This window comes from Oreochromis niloticus, linkage group LG4 (genome assembly GCF_001858045.2).
Source record: "Oreochromis niloticus isolate F11D_XX linkage group LG4, O_niloticus_UMD_NMBU, whole genome shotgun sequence".
In the NCBI taxonomy this organism is placed as follows: Eukaryota; Metazoa; Chordata; class Actinopteri; order Cichliformes; family Cichlidae; genus Oreochromis; species Oreochromis niloticus.
The window spans coordinates 3,525,399-3,549,038 of NC_031969.2; the positions used below are offsets into that span (position 1 = coordinate 3,525,399).

The window sequence follows — 23,640 nt, forward strand, 5'->3', positions numbered from 1 at the left end:
CTTCATGTTTGCAACATGTAAATATTCCCTTCTTTACATTCAAGTTGAGCAGATTGTAAGAGTTCCACTGTATGTTTAAGCTGCGCTTCTATCTTTTGAACTAAAGTCCAACTTTATTTTTCTTGATGCAGGCTCTTCTTGAGAATCTGCATATCAGATGTTCGAGCAATCAGTTTATGCTCCATTGATTAAAAATAAGTGCCTTTTCTGAGAAGTGTTAATGCTGCAGTGCTGATGCATGCTGGGAAATACGTATATTACTTGTAATTCCTGCCCCTGCTCTTGGTCATTTTTGGAAAATACCCATGAATTGGTTAAACTCAACAATGCAACAATTTGTTTTTCAGGGAGTTCATCATGTTTAGAAAGCCAAAGCAAAAAAGTGATGCTCAAATAAAGTACAAGGCCAGGACTTTGGTCTCGAGCAAAGCCAAAAAACAAACAAGCAAAAAATTTCTGATGGGTTATTTGATTATGAAACACTGTTACCACTTATATTTTGAAAATATGCACTCACATAAATATATCTAGAAGCTGGTCCACTAGAAGTGATTCTCTGAGTGGTTTTGTGGTGCGCTGACCCCATGCAGTCGGAGAGCACCTGCAGGTAATAAGCTTCTCCCTGTTGCCTGCTTACAGACATTACAGTTGTCTTTATGTTATTTTAGTAGGGCTGAATCTGTGTTGAGCTTGTGCTAGTCTAGTTGAAGAAGCTGGTAAGTTTATAACCTCAGCTAGAAAAATGAGTTACTGTCTGTGGTTAATCTCTGTGGTGCTGATCAAAGGCTTTTTTACTATTACGGCGTGTGTCTGTGTGTGAGTGAGAGGGGGGTGCAGGTGGTGACGATGCTTAGGGGAGGGGGTGAGATGCTGTGTTTGCTCTTGTGTAACATGGCGATAAAGAGACCCTAAAAACAAATAGCCACCTGTGGGTTTCGGGCAGAAGTACAGTTTTCGTTTGGATTTTAAGTGTTTAAAAAATTGTCAATGTTAGATATATTTTAATCTCCATGTTAAAATTTTATTTCACATGCCGTATTGCGCGATGGTGTTTACGCAATACCCATTTTTAGCCGCCAGGTGGCACTGTTGCAAAGGCTTATCACGTTGGTGCCCAGTGTGCCTCCAGCAGAGAGCAGTGCTTGGTTGGATGTGAGCGCCACAGATCTGTCTCTACTTCCAGAGCGAAGATGGCGGTCTCGGTATTCCGTGGCGTGCGGCTTCTCTCCATTGGAGACGCGAACGGAGATATACAGCGACACTCGGAGCAGCAGCCGCTGCGGTTAGAAGTCAAGACATCACAAGATGCTGCCCTCCTCAATCTCTCCAATGGTGAGTTGACCCTTTTCCGCAGTTGCCGCAGATGGTCGGCCTGACTCAACTGCCGCGCCGCTAATGCTATTGCAGCGTTAATGCTTACAGGCTAATCTGCCAGCGTTAGTAGCCGAGAAGCTAACGCATCTTGAGAGACCACGTCGCCACCTCCTGCTTGTCACGAGGAAGCTCTTAAAACTCAGTTTTATCACCGCCCCGTAGGTGTTTTAATGTTGCTAACTTTAAGCTCTCGCCATTCGCACGAGTTCAGTGCTTTGAAGACCACGCGAAACGTATAACGCAACACATACAACGTAGCTTAAGCGCATCAGTAAGCAGGGTAGCTAAGTAATGTGTACTTTAATGCTAGTTAAACAATGCCACTAGCCTGGCCTCAGCGGTGATGCGCCAACGTCCCGCACGTTTGCTTTTTGTGTTTTCTCCCTGTTTTTCTCCCTCATGTCTCATCAACGTGTATTTTGTCTCACAAATATGTTCAATATATTCCTATGTAAACGAATAGACTTTGTGTTGTCCAGAGACACCCGATGGACGGGTTCGAGTGTTTAGCTCGTGGACTAGCTTCCCCGATTGTTTTGGAGCCCAGAACAGAGGGCATCACTCCTGACCCGCTACGGTGTGCTGTAATCCTTGGGGCGACTCGCCGTCATCGCTGCTCTTTATTTTAGCCATCAGCACGTTCCCTTGTAAAACTTGCACTCTGTGTGCTGGTATAAGTTCGTAATATTTAAGGTGCCAAGACGAAACCGGGCCCTCATTACTTATGCGTTTATCTTTGTTCTCGCTGGAACAATAGCCGGGTCCCGCCGCCTCCTTCCCTCCCGTGTGGAGCCAGCAGCGGACCCGCTCCACTCCTCCGCGGCTTTTCTATTGAATGGGATGTCCCGCTGAAAAGAAACGGCTGCGCTGGACTCGCCTTCTGCTTCACATGCTCAAGTTCAAGAGAAACACAACTCTGCGTCCAGGTTTCAGTGTATAATATCAGACCGTAGAGCTTCTTTCTTCTAAAAATGCTTTTCAGAGAATCCCCCCACGCCTGCATGCGGACTCAAGTAATACTAACTAACGAGGTTTGCCGCAAGTAACTTATGTCATTGATTTTACACAGTCTGTTTCAAATTGTTGGGCAGTATTGCTGTGTGGGTAACGCAGACCTTTCCGGAGCTGTGTGTAGTCTAGTAAATTTCCACAAGTGATGTCACTTACATTACTAATGGGCCAGGTCTGAAGTCTACCAGCTTTGAAAGAACGACATCTGGGGGTTTGGTTGGAAAGAAGGGTGCTTTACCAATCCTCTCCAGCAGGCTCGTCTCTGCTGGAGACCCTGCATTCATGTGCTCCTCCGATACTTGGATTTCCTGTATGGTGAAGTCTTCTGCCCTCTTCGTTGGGTTCACATGATTTAAGATTAAGTGTAAAGCACTCGATGTAACAAAGATGTTGTCTTTGTTTGTCTTTGACTTGGAAAGCGTTACAAAAACAAACTCTTATAACTAATTCAGGTCACTACGTGGAAATAATAAATATTAGTAAATAATGGAAAAAGCCTAATGAGATATAACAACTTAATTGTTAGAAAAATGATATTTGATACACAAATTAGCACCATTAATAAAACATCTGTTGTCTCTTTGTGTGTAACAGCTCGGGAGCTCCTGTACCAAAACTCCCACAATCTTACTAAGATGGGGTTTTTTTTTTGGACTTAAGTAGGAATTTATGCCAGTTTTTGGAGATGTGAAGCAGATTTTTCCCTGTAATTTTAGCACCACATGAATGCACCATTACACAGGAACAACCAAAGACTTTTCAGAGGACTTGTTAGTGAAGTTTCTTGTGCTGTGGTAAGCCTTACAATCCCTGTAAGATGTTTTAAAGGGAGAGAAGGTCTGTGTCGAATGTTCATGCTTCACTGAAATACATAAGAATATTGTACTTTTTTAGACTACTGTCTCAAATGATATATTTAAAATGTCATAATTAGAAACCTTTAACTTTCATTCTAGTCTGAAAGTCCATATAGATGAGAAAAAAAAATATATAGCTAGATAGATAGATATTGATATAGACACTGGATGTGTAGTCTGACTGGCTCACCATGCAGTGATGTCATTTCCTGTCCAGTCAGGTTCATGTATCCATGACGTAAAGCCCCATAAACAATCATCACACTCATCACAGCTGAGCAGGTGCAGTCTCACTGTGGACAGTAAGAGGAGACCTAGAGAGGAAGCAGCTTAGTGAAAACTAAGCAATGTTAATTCTGCTCACAGGCGACAGCTGCACACAATCATTTTGTGCGAGTTCCAGATATTGTCAGAACAGAATGCTCATTTCTTTCACTGAATTGATGAAGGGAACAGTGGAGAAATGTTAGCAGGACAGTGTGAAAGTTATAGAACTTGAGCTCCTTCATATGTTTATTTAACAGAGGCCGCCTTATTGAAATTGCTGTCACTGTAAAACATGTAGCCTTTTTCCACTAGTACCTACATGGCTCGACTTTTACATTGGGTAGCAGTTACTTTTTTTGTCTTTCAACTACCTGCACGGCCGGGGTCAACCGATTGGCCAGTCAATGGCATCATGAGAGTAACTCCTTCACAAAAATCAAACCGCCATTTTTGAAACCTGGCAACGAGGGAAACGGCTGGACAACAACCAACACTGTGGTCTGACACAAAGCTATAGACTGAGCAGCAGGTGTACCATCGCCTCGGTGTGGTCCATTGTTGCTTTGTTTGTGTCACATACAAATGATTTCACGGGAATTTCAGTCACGTTGCTGTAATGACCCCAAACTCATTAGGTGGTACTAGAAAGTGACAGTAGTTGAGCAGGTACTAGTAGAAAATGGGCTTTGGTATCTCATGTTGTCATTTAATGGGAAGTTGCATGGATCATAAAGATGTAGGTCATGGCTAGCAGAAGCCAGCTCGTAAAAAAAAAAGGCATTAATGACATCACAAGTGCGCTGGGTCACCTCAACTTGAGGTGACTGAATGTATGACATTTCAAAAATGATCAGAATCTACACTTTTGTTCACAATATAAGAACTGTGTGATCCATTGATCCCCTACAGTTGGTCAGTGGACTGCCTGGATCATCTGTCTTTGTACTGAGATGGGTAACTTCTCACTTTTTTTTTTTTTTTAAAATGTATCCTATCATTTGTTCTGTAGTCTAAGTGGTTGAGAAGAGAACTCACCAACATGCTTGGCTGGCTTTTCTCCCAGAAGATGCATGTCTCTAAATCTGAAGTGTTGGTCTCAATCCTTTAATACATAGGTGTCAAACTCTGGCCCGCGGGCCAAATTTGGCCCGCAGCCTAATTACATTTGGCCCACGAAGCCATGCCAAATTACTATTAGAGCTGGCCTACTGGTATTATACAGCTAATACATATATCGTTTAGTATCAAGCTTTGTTTGTTCCATATTCAGTTTTTCAGCAAAACTTGTTTGAGTCCATAAGAAAAGATTCATTCTTATATCTGGAGGAAGATTTTTTTTTTTTTCAATAAATATTAATGATAGCCCGCGACTTTGTTCCAGTTTTGAATTTTGGCCCACTGTGTATTTGAGTTTGACACTCCTGCTTTAATAGATGCTGGATTAGCTCAGCCTGCTTTACGAGTTCACACTGGGCCTGCTGTTTGGCCCTGGAGGAATATTTGCATCGGGCACTTTTACAGAAGCGATTCTGTGAAACTTCCCTATACAGTTTTTCCCTTCCTCCTGACTTTTATTACATGGCCTGTTTTTCATAATGAAACCTCAGAAAATAGAAGTTGATGCTTCGGTGTCCTGGTATCCTTTCTGCTGTTGTCAGCATGCAATCATTCATTCTTGCAAAGAGCAAAATATACCATTGCACTAAACCACTTTTTCATTGCAAAGCAGTTGCTTTTCATTCTGCTCAGTTACCTGACAGGATAGACGACTGAGAAACTGAAAGAAATGTACTGGGCTCTTCCAGTCTGATGTTTTGACTCGAGGCCCACGAGGGTGCAGGCTGACTGTACCCTGAGGCACTCATAAAATAAAAGACTAAGCGCTCTCAGCATGGAATAAATTAAATGAAAAATGGCCATAATGAACTTTAGTCAGATACAGTAGAGTATGAGCATGTTATGTTGCTATATTGATGGAGTATGTTCTGATTTTTAAAATAGCTTTTCATCTTGGTCGTGTATTTCCTCTGTGACAGTAAACGCATTACAGGAGTCTTCACACCTTTACCAGACACTTTTAGTCCTGATAAACTCTAAAAGACAGACTATAAATGGACTGAGGCAGAATGCCAGCCCAGCAACAAGAAAGCAGTATTCTAGCTTTATCGTCTTTATCATCCACTCTGACCTCAGTGGTAAAGAGTAAGTAAAATCAACTTTTTGACAACTGAAACAAAAGCTCAGAAGGAATTTCTAAATAGAAGTCATTGGGATAGGTGCTCTTAGGATGCACCAGTTAATTTAACTGGTGCATCCTAAGAGCTCTGGCTAAAGTTAACAAAACCAAAGGCGGCTCAAGCTCACACTTCATCCTTTATCAGCCCACAGATGGCTACATGCAACCAGGAGTGTTAGTCTCAGTTTTGTTTTTTTCTAGTCTCTTTAGATGTTGTCAATAAAGTGTTGGATACAGGTAAAACGTTGCATTTTAACAATGATGTCAACAAGGTAGTTCAGACTTGTGTTCAGGTTGTTTTGTGTACACATACAAATATATGCAAATCAGTAAATTTCAGCTCTTGCAGAGATCTTCCTGCAGCCTGTGTGGACCAGACTAAAGAAACTAAGACTGCACTGTATCCAGGTCTCTTCTATCCTCCTTTTCCAATCATTTTAAGTGTGAATCTACTGAGACACCAGCATTGTAGTGCAATAGCAGTGACACAGCATGGGGTGGAAGATGCTATATTAACTTTGCTGCATGTAGTACATACTCATCAGGAGAAAGTAGAGCTGGGCGATATAAGATTTTTTCATATCATGATATGTTTTTTTCATTTCAGGCGATAACGATATATATCACGATATAAGCCAAATAACTATATTTGTAAGATTTAAATGTGCCGTTGCTCACAAGTAAAATGTGAAATAATCAGCAGCTTGTTTTGATTTAAATATTTATTTCCCATAATAAGTTCAACAGGGTAGATGTACTTAAGGAACATGAGACTTCAGTTTCAGATAAATAAAGGCAAATATTGCAAACTACACAAAAGGCAGCCGATAAAGCGTTTAAGTTTCAAAATAGAACAAACAAAACAGACCACTAAATTGTCAATTCCACTTAGAAACAAAATTTTAATTCTAAAAATAAATCTTAGTTTGTTTTACAGAAGAACAGACAAAAAAAATAAAAAAATTATATATATATATATATATATATTAGTCTGACAAAAGCCTACAGGTTGCAGGACAGAAAGACAAGTCTATCCACTGCTTCAGGCTTTAAAGCGGCCCTGTGGCAAGTCACAATATTACCCCCTGTACTAAATACTAGGGATGCAACGATACCAATTTTTTCAAACCGATCCGATACCGATACTTGGATCTGAGTACTTGCCGATACCGAGTACAAAATCCGATACTTCTACCACACACAAGTTAAACTTAACCAGTAGTAAAGAAACTACCCCAGACAACTCTTTAACACAAACGAAACGTTTACTGAACGTAAGGGCAGAGACAAATACTGTACAACACATCCCTTTTTTAAACTCAAATGATATTCCAATTCCTTAACCAAATGAAATACACTGTATAAATGAAATAATTCCCTTTGAAATTATATTAAACAACCCAACTTATGTTATCACCTTTTGGTAAGTGACTCACTAATATACACTCCAAAACACGTTATATAAATCCACTAAACATACAATATTCACACATGGGCCCCACACACACTCACATTCACACTTGTTGCAGGCCTGTTTGTTGCTCACGCCGGACGATGGAGAAAAATCCTCTTCTCCCCAGTAAGAGCGCAAAAGTCTGACTTACAGTTCCGTTGCTCGGTAGGTCGCCGTTCACCAGTCCCACACTAAATCCACTCCCTGCGGACCCGATGCTGTCTCTGCTACAGCGCGTTAGCCAGTCACTGTCCAGCTCTCCGACAGTCCATAGCAGCTGCCTCCGTGGCGCAGCCAAGCAGTCCGGGCTAGCCTTTAGCCTCGGCGGTCATGGCTGGAAACACAGTTTTCCACGGACGGTGGTGCGACCGTTGAAACAAAAAGTCACTTCACCCACACTCTGTTGTGAAGCTCTCACACAGTTAGCTTTCTAGTCATACACTCTTTTGTGCAAGTTAACCTCAGTAAAACTAGCCGAGTCTCTCACTTTGGTTCAGCTAACCTCGTGCATCTCTCCATGCAAGGTCCCGTTTTATGCTACCTTCACGGGCCTCCAGAAAATTAGAACTCTGAAAAATATTTTAACTCCCTTCAGAGTTACATACCATAAAATAATACTTTTATGATTAACGTAACACTTTGATTGCTCTAATTACCTGTATTTACCTTGCGACATATTACAGGGCAAATTATATTCAGGGTAGAGTTACATCACATAACATCAACTGTGAACACCTTATGTTACCGTGGCGTTTAAGTCCATGGGAATTATGAGTATCGGTTCATGGTATCGGTTAACTTTTACGAGTACGAGTACGCACACATTTTACAGTATCGGCACCGATACCCGATACCAGTATCGGTATCGGTGCATCCCTACTAAATACCCTCTCAGAGGGGCTGCTGGTTGCGGGGGTGCACAGGTAGCGCTTTGCCAGGCAGCTAACTCTTGGGAAAAGACGCGCTACTCTGTTTTTTGTCAGACTTCAAATAGCCGAAATACCTCCAGACTACGGAACTTCTCTGGCCCTTCCTCTAGTCGGCACACTCATTTCCTCCATTACCCGGCCTGCACGGCGGCTGGCTGCTTCCCAAACAAATACACATGTGCGGCTTGGCACTTGTGCTGTACGTAACAAGTCACGTGATGTGACGCTGCGGCTGTGATTGGTTCGGCTCTGCGCTGCTTAATTTGGATTGGCTGTTCTTTTTTTCTTTTTTTTAAGAGAGGAAGAGAGAGATGAGGCCTATCGCAATAGTTACATTTTTCTATCGAGAAAAAGTTATTTCGCAATACGTATCATTATCGTTCTATCGCCCAGCTCTAGGAGAAAGCAAAGACTTGTGCTAAGATTTATTTATTTCTTTGTTGACTTTTCATCAGCTGTGGCAGAAGAATTTTTACTGCGCTCTCGATTGGCTTTAGTGAGCTTCTTATACGATAAACAGGATGAGGACTGTCCAGTTCTTGAATATTTCATTAAATGGCGTGAGAGAGCAAATCTTGTCCTAAATACAACAAGGACTATTGTCCCCCTTAGTTTGGACCTGTTTTTGATGAACAATCCTTTATTTCAAATTTGTGAACATGAGCAGCACACAGGTTGACAAATTGGTGTCCCCGAAATCATCCCTGAGATGCTAGCTGTCTGCATATTGTGCTGCATGTTGTTGTGATTGTTTTTATGTCGTGTATATAAATGTCATAGACACTCGGTGGAGTCATTGTTTACATTTAGGTGGCACATAACCAACTACTAGGATCTCCTCCTTCATAACCTTCCTAAATTGTCAGAGACTGACGTGTCTCTTGCTGTCAGACGTGCCTGGGATTGCCACAGTAGGGAACATAAATATACGCCATTGTTATAGCAATCATATCTGACATTTTTATAGAGCGTAAAAATCTATACTGGTATTATCCCAGATGATAGGTGGTACAGGCCTACTGGTCATTAATAACATGAGACATTTGGGATATCAGCTGTGGTCATTGTGTTTTCTTCTGCTACCCTCCTTCAGCACTCTGGCGCTCACATGCTGTGATCTCAGCCCTCGCTGATTTTAAGCACCAGCAGAATTTAAGCAGCATCACCTCGCTGCTTGTTTATATTTTGGTAAAGATGAGTATAAACTCTTTCTGTTCTCTCTCCCTTTCTTTCTAGGAGACGAGGCAAGTGTGTTCAAATGTTCGGTTTCCAGGGAGACCGAGTGCAGTCGCGTGGGGAAGCAGTCATTCATCATCACATTGGGCTGTAACAGCGTGCTGCTGCAGTTCTCCTCACCTACAGGTAAACACACAGGCAGCTGTGGCTCAGGAGGTACAGCGGGTTGTCTACCAGTTGGAAAGTTGGTAGGGTGATCCCAGGCCACTCCAGTTGGCATGTGAAAATGTCCTCGGGCGCAATACTGAACCCTGAGCTGTCCCCACTGCATTAATGCTTAGTAATAGAAAAAAAGTGCGTGAGTGTGAGTAAGTGAATGAAGCTTGTAGTAGAGTAGAAAAGTGCAATATAAGTACCATTCACCCCATCAAAATAAGACTGTTACACATTGCATTTTATGCAAGTTTGGACTCAAGAATATGTCTACTCTCTGAAAGGTTTTTTTTTTTTTGTGTCTGTGGAGTTTTATGGAGCTGATGATGGTGAGCTGTGTTTCTGGGGCGTGGTGCAGCTTGTTAACAACAAAGTCAAATATTCATCTCATGACTACCTGCTTTTATTACCTGCAGGACAATGTTTACAGTTTGCACTGTGAGTCAACAGTGTGTTCAGGAACAGTGCAGTGATTGAGTGGTATTAGTTAAAATAGTGTTTGTTTATCTGTTGTCAAATGAAAATTGTGTCACCATTCCTGGAAAACGTACCTCTGCAGGGAGTGTAGGAGAGTGTCTGTTTCTCCGATGAGCATCAGTAATAAGTGTAGATTCTTAAACCCAAATTTATTCCCTGTTTTATTTATTTCTTCTGCAAACAGTTTTACAACAAGTATTTTTTTCTTTAAACATTGATATATGATCCTATGGTGTACTTGCTGACCTCTTATCAGATGTGTACATAGACAAAGCCTTGGTTTGAATTCTGTCTTTATTTTTATTGATTACTCAAACCCTTAAACACCTCCCAGTCTGCAACTGAAAGAATAAAAACTAAAGATGCCTTTTAATGAAAACTCATTACATCAGATTCTCCCATATTTCATTCATAGCGTTGTGATATTCATATTGAGTTAACTTAATTAGTCAGTATTTTTGCCAGGTTTCTTTCCACGCTTCAAACAGGCTAATCTTTGTTGATATTGGAGGTCTTTTTCAGTCTTAGTCAAAGCGCTTAAAACACACATTTTTACAATATTACTATAGACAGACACACACACACACACACCTGTTTTCATATCTCAGTGAGGACATCTCATTTACACAATGCTTTCCCTGGCTGCTTACTTTAACCCTAACCATCAAAAATGAATGCCTAATCCTAACCCTCAGCCTAAACGTAACCATAACCTAACTGTGACCCTGACACTAAAACCACATTTTGAGCCTCAAAAGTGTCTCCAAACTCGTAGGGAAGGGCATTTTGTCCCCATAAGTGACTGTTGGTCCCCACAAATATAGCTGCATGCCAGTTTTCTGTCCTCACAAAGCTGTCTAAACATGTACACACACACACACTCACACAGGGCTTGTCTACAGCAGCTGTTACTTTCAGGCTGCTTTATGGATTTAACAGCTTCATATTTTTCCCACAGGCAGTACACTCATCTGTGCTTGTGATTGGCTATACTCTGACAGATACATGTTCAGATGAACGGGGTGCTGTTGGCAAAGATTATATGTACTGTATTTCTATACCTCTTTTGCATGCACACATGCTCACGTGTGCCTGTGCATATGCCCCGTCTCACTACTGCCACAAATCTGATGACATTGGAAAAATACCAGCCACTGCCACCAAGCTGAGAGAACCTGAAACAATGAAGTGGTTTTTATTTATTTATTTATTTATTTTATTTTATTTCGGAATAAATTGAGATTTCTGTGTTCACCTTGAACAAAAAGTGGAATAAATGCACGAATGAAGCAGACAAAGAAGGAAATGTCGTGATTGTTGGATGCATCAGTATTGGTGCATTTTCCATGATGTGTGTTAAAAATGCTAATACTGTGTGCACTGAGGAGGAGGTAGACCCACTCGTGATTAATGCAGACACTCACCAAAGTATGTGAGATATGGCAGTTTTAAAAAATGCTCTATGCTTGTGAAATGCTAACTTAAATCTTAAAACTGTGATATTGAATTACTTAATTATTTAGTCATTTATTTGTTACACCTAAGCTGCAGGTGTTGCACATGATTTAATATTGTTTCCCAGCACGAGAGGACAGAATACCAAACCGTTTACAGCTGACAGCACATGAAGTGAAAAAAGATTAAACTGCAGTGTAGCTCAACAAAACCAACTTACAGTGTGTTTGTGCTTCGCTTCAGACTTTCAGTCTTTTTATAACGTGCTGAAGAACTGTCGTGGGCATGTTGGAGAGCAGTCTGTCTTCAGTGAAAGAACAGAGGAGTCCTCTGCTGTACAGTATTTCCAGGTGACTGTCACACACACACTCACACTCTCACACAAATTTTGTGACTCTTGAGTTATCTCCTGACTAATTTGAATCCACATTGCCTTTTAAACACACTGCAGTAATGACGCTTACTTTGTTCTTGGCTGAGTATTTATAGACGGCTCATTACAGGAATATTCAGTCAGAATGAAGCCTGCTTCTTTTTTTGGGCACCATCTGAACTACTTTGTGTTTAAAAGTAGCTGCAAGTCAGCTCCAGGAGGAGTTAAAAGGGCTCTGTAGCACTGCTACCTGCAAGCATCCATCTGTTGAGAAGCCACTTGGTTTGGTTGTTTACAGATCCCAGCACAAACGTGGGTGCTTTATTTTTCTGAGCTGGTCCTGTTATTTATTTATCTTTTTTTTTAAAGAAACTTAAAGAAGATTAAATTTGTTTTTCTTTTTTCTAAACTGCAAATTGAGCTCAACTCAAAGTGCCAAAAGTCCAAACTCATGAGCTTGCTTGTGTTTGTGTTTCTGCAGTTTTATGGCTACCTCTCCCAGCAACAGAACATGATGCAGGACTATGTTCGGACAGGGACTTACCAGCGGGCTATTCTCCAGAACCACACTGACTTTAAGGACAAGGTAGCGAGCTGAATATGTGCTATTTAATAAGGCTGACAGATGTTTGAAATCAGCTGGTTTACATTAAGTACAGACTAAAGTGTTGTCCTGCTAGCTGTGACTGTGTACTGTCTGCTCTCTTTTCTCCAGGTGGTGCTGGATGTGGGTTGTGGCTCGGGAATCCTCTCTTTCTTTGCAGCTCAAGCTGGAGCTAGGAAGGTGTATGCTGTAGAGGCCAGCACCATGGCACAGCACGCCGAGGTACACACACAGATTCATGCTGAGATCAGTGACCTATGCATTCACTATACTAAATGTTTTAAATTCAGGTGAGGTTGTTTGAGCTGTGGGAATCTCGCTGTTGCTGAAAATGCTAACAGCTATGAGCTCTGGCTGTCTGGACAGTTCACATTAACTTAAGATCAGACAAGCTAAATTTGATGTGTTGTGCTGCAGGTGCTGGTGAACAGCAATCGTCTGGGGGAGCGTGTGGTCGTCATTCCGGGCAAAGTGGAGGAGGTGACGCTGCCGGAGCAAGTTGACATCATCATTTCAGAGCCCATGGGTTACATGCTGTTCAATGAGCGCATGCTGGAGAGCTACCTGCATGCTAAGAAGTTCCTCAAACCTAATGGTGAGTCTTGGAAAAACAAGAGATGTACTTGAAAAGTTAGAATGGAGGCTAAGACTGCAGACAGCCACAGATTAGTGACAGTAGCTGCCTCTGGCGAGTTTTGCATGTTGTCAGATATCCAGAGGCTTTGGCGTTCCAAATCATTTGATGTCAGTTTAGACGAATCTTGCACTGTGGTGGAAGGTACATGAACATGAGTTTTGCTTACTGTCTTCATCTGTGCGGGTGTTTCAGGTAAAATGTTCCCCACTATTGGAGATGTCCACCTGGCCCCCTTCACAGATGAGCAGCTGTACATGGAGCAGTTCACCAAAGCCAACTTCTGGTAAGAACAGAAAGAGGGAGGGAACGAAGGAGGTTCTCTGGGTCAGCGTCATTGTTTCCACTGTACAAACGTTGGATTCATTTCCCTAAAACAGATTCATTTGGTTAGAAATCTTTTCTATGCATGAATGTGTTTTTAATGCCTTATCATATTGAGAAACTCTCCTTCATGCATCTGAGCTCCAAGTTTTCTTCTTTCTTCTCTGCTGGGAGTTTAACTATTCATTTGTTTCTGTTATGAGAGCGGAGTATTGCTTAAAATGTTTGTCATTGCGTTTGAAATCTTAATCATCTTTTCGGGGAAGTTTGACTGTTTGCATCAGTGAGGGAGTTGGTGCCTCAGCAGCGTGCAAAGGTGTTTATCGCATTCAGAGGTATGAGTCATGCAAACGAGTGTGATAACAGTAGGCACGAATGAGTGTAGGACGCAGAGTCGATGCTAATGTTGTTGAGTTAACGTCAAACCGGTTTAGGCTGTTTAAGAAGCAGTAGAGCCTTGGACAGGTGTGTCCCTAAATACAAAATGCACTTGGTTTTTGTTGTTGATTTTGTTTTTTAAATGATGAGGTCTTGTTGGTCCTGCAGGAGTACTCGCTACCCGAAATGAGCTAATGATTTGATTTTTATTACTTTTGTTTTGTTACATTCATTGGCATGTGCATTGGTGCGTGTGCTTTTTATGACTCAGAATTCAGGTTCATCTTAAAATACACTAAGACTCCTGCAGGGTCAAGAGTGTTGATGAGCCATTTTTATTCCCCTGCTGAGGCAGGAATCAAGGAATCTAAAAGTGGGAATCTACACTTCTTCCTGTCCCCTCAGGTACCAGCCCTCCTTCCACGGTGTAGACCTCTCTGCCCTGCGGGGGGCAGCAGTGGACGAGTATTTCCGCCAGCCAATTGTGGTAAGTAATGTATTTCACATGCATGTGCAGGATTTTTAAAATCAGAATTAAACAAATGAGCAAAGCGATCTGACGGTAATATCGACTTCTTGATTGGCTTTTTATGGGCACAGTGTTTTGTTGAAAACAGAGTTGTGTGAAAGCAGATTTCTTTCCCCCCACAGGACACTTTTGATATCCGTATTCTGATGGCCAAGTCAGTCAAATACACAGTCAACTTCCTGGAGGCCAAAGAAGAGGATCTTTATAGGTGTGTGTCCAGTTTAATGTGTGTTTGTGATTACATTAGGAATGTCTACTAATAAATGATAAATGGTTTTGCTTTCAGGATAGAGATTCCCTTTAAGTTCCACATGATGCATTCGGGCCTGGTGCACGGCCTGGCTTTCTGGTTTGACGTGGCTTTTATTGGATCAGTGTAAGTCAGGATGTCTGCGTGAGTGTGTTGAAGCTAAAGAAGTTTTGACGTGCGCCAGATTTCTCCTTAAACATCAATCTATTTGTGTTCCTGTAGGATGACAGTATGGCTATCCACAGCACCCACAGAGCCTCTCACTCACTGGTACCAGGTGCGCTGTCTCCTGCAGTCTCCTCTTTTCACCAAGGCTGGGGACACTTTGTCCGGCACTGCGCTGCTGGTGGCCAACAAGAGGTATGTTTGCATTAATGCATGAAAACTAGAGTTTCATTCACCAAGAACTGTAGAATAAGCTTTGACGTCACAGCAAACCCTGTTGTCATGTTTTGGAAACCTGTTCATTTCCTAGCTGAAGTTGGGCATCAACATGGGAGCGTCCCTTAAGTGGCCACTCCAGGAACCTTGCTTGCATGCTAATCATGTTATTATGATGATAATTAGTCTCAATATTTACTTCTTAACAGACAAAGCTACGACATCAGTATTGTTGCCCAGGTGGACCAGACAGGATCAAAGTCCAGCAACCTCCTGGACTTGAAGAACCCCTTTTTCAGGTGAGTTTATCCTGACCACAGCAAACACAGCCGATCTGCTTTGCACCACTGACACAATGTCTGGTGTCGGTGAACAGTCTTCTCTAACTTCCTATATGAATTTTTATCTGTGCAGGTACACAGGCACTACCCCCAACCCCCCTCCTGGCTCACACTACACCTCCCCGTCTGAGAACATGTGGAACACAGGGGCAGCCTACAGCATGAGTCAGGGGATGGCTGTATCAGGTGAACACACTCAGACACTGCTAGATTAAGTAAATACTTCAGACATGGCTTTGGTATGTCCATTCTCCATATCCCAGCTGTCTTAGAGCAGAGGCAGAGTACACCCTGGACAGGTAGCCAGTCTGTCGCAGGGCTAACACAGAGAGACAGACAACCATTCGCACTCACATGCACACCTGGGCAATTTAGGCCAATTAGCCTAACCCCATTAACTGCATATCTTTGGACTGTGGGAGGAAGCCAGAGAGAAACCATGCAAACACGGGGAGAACAAACTGCACACAGAAAAACCACCGTGCTGCCACACAGAGACCAAAGAACAAGAAATATAGTTACCTGTTAGAACAAAGCAGGACCGAGAATTAAATGCATTGGATGGTGCTCACTAATCATGATGACCCCGATGAAGACCAGGAGCTGAAACACGTTGGTCAAGCAATGAAGTTGTTCTGTATAGTAGTGTAGCTGCAGCGGTTCTTCAGATTTGCCCTCTTCTCTGGGCTTCTTGGGAGTAAGTGAAGCGGTTCCACAAAAGTCTGCTTTAGTAGCAAAACTCCAATGTAGAAACAGAGGAAAGACAAAATGAGTGTCAAACATGAGCCAGTGTAAAAACCAGTCTGCATGAATTTATTATAGTAAACATGCCTGAAATTTCATGCACATCTATTCTATAGCTTCATTAGCTCAAGTTTCTGAGAACCTGGGAAGCAGACTGTATATAATGATGGACATTGCCAGGTGTGACCCTCTTTGCCCTGGAGCTAGATTGAAGTCCAGAGTTGTGTCTTGTAGTCAGCACCAGCTTTTTCCAGCTGTAACTGTGCAGATACGAGAGGAAAGCAATGCTAGGTTACAGCTAAACTAGCAACATATGCTAATAGACTGTTTGTTTGTTTTGGTTTTTTTAAAGGTTGAATGGTTAGTTTAAAACAATTTGTTCTAAAATATTTATGAGGAATGAACAGCAACAACATCGTGTCTGAATCCTTAAACTTCCAAATGTACAGTGCGGCCCTCCATAACAGTCACAGTTTGTCATTATTTGCCCGCCCCTGCAGTAGAAGGACTTCCTGCCATGGTGCATCACTAACTACTTACCAACTCTGGCATTACATTTTAAGATCACTTCCACATTGGATTTGTTCAGGAACCAACCCCAAAGAGTGGTTTTGACAGTTTATAGTAAATGTTGTTTTTTGGGTTTCTTTGCTGCCTCTTTCTTCAGGGATGCCCGCAGCTTATGACCTCAGCACAGTCATCGGCAGCGGCCCGTCAGTGTCTCACAACAACCTCATCCCCCTGGGTATGAATCACATCTGAAAAGCATCGTTTTACTGTTACTGGAGTGCATCTTTAGTCCTCAAAACATTGACAGTCCAGTTCATCAAACCACACTTAACTCTTATAACCCCACTCTGTTGTTTCGGCTCCTCTCTGAGCAACATCAAAGGGCTTTTAGTTTGAAAGCATTTGAAAGTACTCAGTTTTAGTTGAGCTTTTGGTTTTAGTGATATTTCTGATATTTACATCAGAATACAGCTTTTAGTCTGTTTTGGGGCATATGCAGATTTTTGTAAAGCAGCTGATGTGGCTCTTTCACAGAAAAGGCATGCATTTATGGCGCTGGTGAAATGGTTTGTCACTCCCGATGCTACTTGGTTTTAACGGTGCTTTCCTCTCTGATTGGTCACAGTGAACACAGGGATTGTAAATCATACCCACTCCAGGATGGGCTCAATCATGAGCACAGGAATTGTCCAGGGTAAGCCCGCTGGTCCACAAACACACGTTTACTGTCCAAGTCTTCTCGGTGTGAACGTTGACTGTTATGTTTTGTTTCCAATTTAGGAGCCACTACGGGTCAGTCCGGCCCCAGTAGCAGCGGTACTTACTATCCTGTCACCAACCAGTTCACCATGGGGGGCGCTGCCATCTCCATGGCCTCACCTATGGTCATCCCTAGCAACACCATGCATTATGGCAGTTAAGACGAAGACCTCGCAAAGACCTCCTATGCCCCCGCATGAGAAGAATCCCCCTCCCCCCCTTCCCCTCCCCAACCCAGATTGATCACCAACTGCAGCCAAAACCAGTATACCAAAACCAGCTCTGTGCTGGAGATTCCTTTTTGTTTGCCACCATCTTTCTGCTCTGTTGAATCATCACTAGATGAACGGTTGAAAACTCTCGTTTCCGTCCAGACTCTTGTCTTTCCAAAAGCCGAAGCCTTCCTTTCCCCCCTCCCTCACTGGGACTGTATCATCTGAGATGCTCAGCAGTTTATCATCTGACCTCACTGGGTTTCCACCCTCCTTCAATATGTATTTCAATCCCTCCACTTCCCTTATTTTCTCTTTATAGCTCATTATTTAGATGTCATGACCCTCCGACTGTTTGTTCTTCCTCAAGAATCCGCTTGTTGTCAGATACCAGCATCGGTCCGTTCCCGTGGTTCTCCACACCTCCACACCAGAGTGATGCTGAAGCTTTTCACTTGTGCAGTAGGACACTGTTATCATGATCATCATCACTGCGTCTCTACAGGTGTCATCTTAGCTTTTCATACTGGATCCAGCCATGTTCCCTCCACACTTCCCCAGAGACTGAGCCGTGCCGAATGAAACAGCCCCCTCAAATCATTAAACAAACGGCATCTTGCTTACTCCTACTCATGCAGTTTGGGTTTAGGCGGAGGAGGATGGATCACAAACTGAAGCCATCTACAAGTCTTGGCACCCAGAGGAGCTTGTAGAAATATTTTTTTTGTGTTTTGTTGTTTTGTTTTGTTGTTTTTTGTTGTTGTTTTTTTAGTGGCATGGACAGGCTGACCCTCCCTGTTCTGCTTGGAAGCATTGGTGTTGCTCTATCACCTTCCATGTTGAGTCATGATAAAGAAGTGTCTCGGTGTCTGCTATAAGTTGCTGTTTGTTGACATCACCAGTCTTTTAAAATGACGACATTCTCCAATTCAAACAGGTCACCTTTCCATTAATGTTGTTCAGCGTCTCATTCAGACATTCAGACTCTATGTGCACAGCGTTATCCGTATGTGGAGCCTGCACGGATTCTGGTGGAATTTGACCCCATTTCTAAATGTTTAGGTCTCTCTGCTGTTGTCAGTCAGAAGAGAGTCTCCTTTTTATGTGCGCGCTGCTGTTTAGGACGTTGAAAGATGGACGTTAAGAGTTGTAACCTTGTGTGTTTCTATCAGTAAATGTGACTGATGTAAGTGATGCGTAAATGTTACTAGGCATTAGAAGATGACTCACTGTGGTTAATATCTGAACAGGAAACTTGAAGATGCCCTCGGGTTAATGGAAAAGAGCGAATGAATGGTTGGGGCTTTTCAGTAAATGCTCCTTTGTGTGCTGCTTCTCAGTGCTAGCATGATTGCTACCATTCATTGCTAACCTTGTGGCTGAGCGTGCTGTTAGGGTTAGTCCTACTTAACCACGGACTCTGAAAGAATGGGTAGCTGAAATATTGGTGTTGCAGACTAAAGTTGGCATGCTAACTTACCTCATCTTTGCATAATCCACTTTGTTCTACTACTACTTCCTGGTTTTCATATTAAGAAGTAGTAGAACTGTTCAGATTACCAACTCACACCTTTGAAAAACAGTAGGTGTCTTAGATGAATTTAATATCTTTAGCACAGGAAAATAAAACTTGAGGAATTGGATGTTTTGACGAGCAGCAGTAGGATGCTGTGTCTGCACAGGACATCTCCAGTTCTGTCCTCATTGTGGCATTGCCGGGTTTGAGCATCGTCCGAAGTGAATACAAAAATTCAACAAGACACCATTAGAGGAGTTGGAGGAAGATTTTTTTTGTCCAGTCTTTATTTCGTGTTATACAACTGAATTTAGCATGGAGTTCACACATTGAAATTTTTTTAAATTTTGGGTTTTTAAATCAGAGGTTTTAAGTCAAACCTGTATTTGAGCTGATGACCTGTTTGATCCTGTAGGGTTCTTCACATTCCAGATGAACACGTTTTTCACCATTGTAAACGACTTCAGCTCGATATGAAAGGGTTTCTGATCAGTGCATGAACTGTACGACACTTAAAGTGGTGGTAGTAGTAATAGACGGTCAGGAGATGATAAGCTTACAGAGATACAGCAATTCACTCATCCACATCGATCTGTAATTACTACTCTGTCATAGTAGTCAGCTTATTCTCGGCTTGCTTCAGAATTGTGGATAGTTTAACTTATTGTTGGCCACTTTACAGCACAGAGTTATTTTTGGCCGCCGCCAAATTTTGGCATTTGTTGGTCTGTGGTTGCTAAATAGCTGCTAGCTGCTTGCCATGTCTCTTTAGGGACTCGTGGATGATTTGATTGTTTCTCATACCCAACATGGAAGGTGACTGATCGCACAGTCTGAGAGAAGCTAGAACATTTCAGCCCTGTCGGCCTAAAATACAAAATGCACTTTCTGCTGCTCCTCATGTTTTCTGCACCCAGAAGGTTTATTTTTTTATTTTTTTTAAATCAGAATAAATTGCAGCAGCTTCTTGCCAGTCAGGCATTTGTTGAGCCAGATTGCTTCGGTGCAGTTGGAGGAAGATTTGGAGAATGAACCAGTAAAGACCAATGACCCAGGATGCAGCCAGCTGGCTAGCGGGAGAAGAAAAGCTGTGCCGGACCGGCAACGTCCTAGTTTACATCTTTGTTTCCTTTGCCTGTCGCTCCTCCAAACCTCCCTTTGAGACTGTGAGACTGTCACAAGTAGACTTCAATGACGAGGCGAGGGAGAAGGGGCCGGTACGCCTCTCTCCTCGTCTGTTCAATGTGTATGACCTCCAACATATCATTGCCCCAACACACACACCCCTGCCCACACCCCCTTTTTATCAGTCAAGGAAAGAAAGACTGACACATTTATGCATTGCTTCCAGTGTCACAACTATTGGAATTTGAGTTAGTAGGAGTGCTGAGGGGGGAAAAATGTCTGTTTGTAGGAATAACCTTTTTTGTTTTCTTGATATTTTTTTTCTTTATTTCACAAAAAAAGCAAACAAGGAAAAAAGCGCAAATTAAATGTTGTGAAAATGTTTCAAAACCATCCTGGAGTCAGGTGTTGTAGTACTTTAATTTGTTACCTTCTACTTTGTTAAATAGACTGTGGATACAACAGATGTTTACCATGTTGTAGCTACTCTATAGCCATCGTGTCTCTTCTGTCATGGATTCATTGCTCTGTGTAGTCAAATAGTGGCATCCACTTTGACCATGGAAGTGTACGAGGAAGACTCACTGTCATGTTCTCTCATTTGTGTGTTCACCAACTAGTAATAACACCTTTCTCACTGTCTGACATTGACTCGTCTGCTCCAGACACAGTTAAAAGAAGCCACTGTGCTTAAGACTGCTAAGTGATTCCTGTTTTATGGGTACAGTAGTCACTGATGTCACAGTAAGCACCTTTTAAACCTTTAGATGACGGCATGAGGCATCTGTTAAGGAGCAACGCATGGAAACGACTAATATCCAAGGGAAATGGGTAACAGAATAGAATATAAAAAGTAACTGATGATAAAAAGTGTATTTTGGCTTGCTTACAGGAACAACCATAAGAGTACTGATATGGCTCCATCTTCATAATTTCCCTGTTTAAAAACAGGCAATGTCACTGCTACTTAATTAGAAAAGGGGTCAGGAGGTAATGCTGAAGACAACTTCGAGGTATGGCCAATGGTATCTGCTGATACTGTGGTCTGAAAGTGGTTGAGCGAAAGCTGAATATTATTGGTCCTGATTGATGATAATTGGCAAAGGAAATGCTTATTTGTCCATGATGAGTATTATTTACAAAAGACTTGTTTTCTGGAAAAAGGGAAATAATGGGGGGGACTCTAATTGGTTAGGGTATTTTAAACATTTATATTGTCTGTGGGTGTTAAAAACGTAGCTGTCATGTCAATCACTGGTTTATAAAGGCCTCGATATTTCCACCTTTGCAGTCGAGTGTGTACAAAATCATATGTGAAGAAGGGTGGGTCTAACTGTGAAGGTGCATCGCTTGATTGAGTCATTAGCCAATGAGCTTGTAGTTTAATACCACAGGAAATCCTCCATTTACAAAACAGACTTTTTTTTATTCACTGACACCAAATAAGCGACTCGGCCCACGAACTCAGCGGGACACCACAGGTAATCTTTCTGTCACGACCATCCTGGTGCTAGTATGCTAGCAATTGCTAATTAGTCATCAATGCTGCGTACAGCTGAGAATAACTGTAAAGTCAGATTGCTGATATTTATTCATAAAACTTGGAGGTGCTCATAAAGCCCCTAAGGGATTTTTAAAAAAATAGAAATAGAATTGTCTTTGTTTTTTGTGATGAATACAGCAGGTTGCGACACAGACCTCATGGGAGACCTTCAGGACAAATGGTGTCTATAAACCAAACAAGCGTCTAAAAACAAAATTAAAAACTTGGGTTTCACAAATGTTTCTAATCTCCAGCAGCGTTCTGAACATACATGTGTTTATATGTAAGTGTTTTCAGCCAGGCTGTGGGAAAATGAAGAGGATGTGTTCAGTTTTGAGTTCAAGAGGTAGAGTATTGAGAAAATCCACACTGAGGTGTTTGTACTCGAGGTAAGTGTTAAGGACAACAGTTTGGTTTCTCCTAGACTCACTGATACAATGCTGTTTTCCAGTAGCCAAAAAAAAAAACAGCTACTCCAAATTCAATTGGGTAGCTAGATGTTATTAAAGATGAGAGAAGTATTTACTGAGATCATAAAGCGTTTAAATTTATAAAATGTGTATGTGGTGTCGAACTCCAGGCCTTGAGGGCCGCTGTCCTGCAGGTTTTAGATGTGTCCTTGATCCAACACAGCTGATTTAAATGGCTAAATTACCTCCTCAACATGTCTCGAAGTTCTCCAGAAGTAATGGTAATGAACTAATCATTTGAATCAGGTGTGTTGAAAAAGGGTGATATCTAAAACCGTGCACGACTCCAGCCCTCGAGGCCTGGAGTTCGACGCCCCTGATTTAGAAGATCTTTCTCTGGTCTGGAAAAGTTTTTTTTCTTTTCTTTTCTTTTCTCTTATTTTTAAACGAACAATCAGGCCTTGTCTTGTCTTAAACATCCCATAGTACCTTATTCTAACAGAGCACTTCCCTCTCAGGCTGCAGGCTTACCTGAGGTTCCTAGATGTTATAAAAGTGGAATAGGAAACATGTTTCAGCTGTCAGGTCTCTCTTCTGTGGAGCCAGTTTCCTTGTTTGTTTGTGTCCTTAAAAGATTAGGTCTAGAAATTTATTTTTCGACAATGTTAAGATTTTTGTTGGGGAGTGACCAGAATGGACAGGATTAAAAATTAACATATCACAGGGACTGATCAGTTTTTCCACCTTGGAGAGACAAGACAGAACCGTCAGGGAGGAGGAAAAGAGGAAGACCACAGAGAAGATTCATGGATGTAATGAAGAAGAGCACATAGAGGGTTGGTGTGACCTAGAAGGATGCAAAGGATAGGATCAGCTTGAAGCAGATGATCTGCTGTGATGACCCTAAATTTACAAGCACAAGAAATATTGTTTGAAATATTGGCTAAATTCCAGAGTTACAGCTACAAAGTTGCAATTATACATTGTTTTTGTTGTTAATAAGATGAGAAAGAATTGAGAAAATGGACAGAGACAAAAACAAAACAAAGAAAATTCTTCTGTAGTGCATTTGATGTTTACTCGAAGAAGAACAGTGTACAAATACTGGTCACGCTCTCTTATCTACCTTGTTTTTCTTAATGGAGCCGGTTTTAGTAGTTGTGAATGCATGAAGCATAAAATCTTCAGTTTTATCTGTAAATTCATAGTCTGTATGTGTTACTAATATTCTGCTTAACATACAGACTCCTGTGGTTCCCTCAGTGTAAGAGGGGCCTATTATTTCTAATATTATTATTATTGTCTTCTGTTCCAGGAAAGCCTGTTTTAAGTAAATAAAGTAAAATTTATCGTGTCTGTGTGAGATCCATAGTCTGGCAAGTGCCGGGGCAGCAAGTTTAATCTGCTCCCATGTTTCTCCACTGCAGTGTTATTTATTTTTTATCTGAATGTGGGAAGGCTGCTTTCTGACTCAGATGTAGTAGGCGTTAAGATGATCACGAGGCTGACTGAGTCGGCAAAAACCTCCTCTCACGTAGCTCTGAATGACAAGGGGACAG

The 23,640-nt window shown here is 41.9% G+C and overlaps 1 protein-coding gene across 2 annotated transcripts; it reads left to right on the forward strand.

The window, feature by feature from the left end:
* The first annotated feature begins 1,108 nt into the window (after positions 1-1,108).
* carm1 (coactivator-associated arginine methyltransferase 1) lies at positions 1,109-20,770 on the forward strand. 2 transcript variants are annotated; one of them, XM_019358320.2, is made up of 16 exons: positions 1,109-1,332; positions 9,367-9,489; positions 11,692-11,798; positions 12,303-12,407; positions 12,537-12,647; positions 12,843-13,020; positions 13,255-13,345; positions 14,167-14,248; positions 14,413-14,498; positions 14,577-14,666; positions 14,763-14,900; positions 15,131-15,220; positions 15,336-15,448; positions 16,674-16,751; positions 17,142-17,210; positions 17,297-20,770. In XM_019358320.2, exons 1-16 carry the CDS (start codon positions 1,191-1,193, stop codon positions 17,434-17,436), a joined length of 1,743 nt encoding a protein of 580 aa, XP_019213865.1. In that variant the 5' UTR covers positions 1,109-1,190; the 3' UTR covers positions 17,437-20,770. The 2 variants fall into 2 exon arrangements, with proteins under 2 accessions (XP_019213865.1, XP_003446486.1); XM_003446438.5 differs by having other exon boundaries at positions 1,111-1,332; positions 9,364-9,489.
* The last annotated feature ends 2,870 nt before the right edge of the window (positions 20,771-23,640 follow it).

Excerpts from the sequence above, each read along its gene's own strand:
- carm1 (XM_003446438.5), top strand. The coding sequence starts at position 1,191 with ATGGCGGTCTCGGTATTCCGTGGCGTGCGGCTTCTCTCCATTGGAGAC. Across the intron at positions 13,021-13,254 it reads GAAGTTCCTCAAACCTAATG|GTAAAATGTTCCCCACTATT; the intron begins GTGAGTCTTGGA and ends CGGGTGTTTCAG. Across the intron at positions 15,221-15,335 it reads TTGAAGAACCCCTTTTTCAG|GTACACAGGCACTACCCCCA; the intron begins GTGAGTTTATCC and ends TTATCTGTGCAG.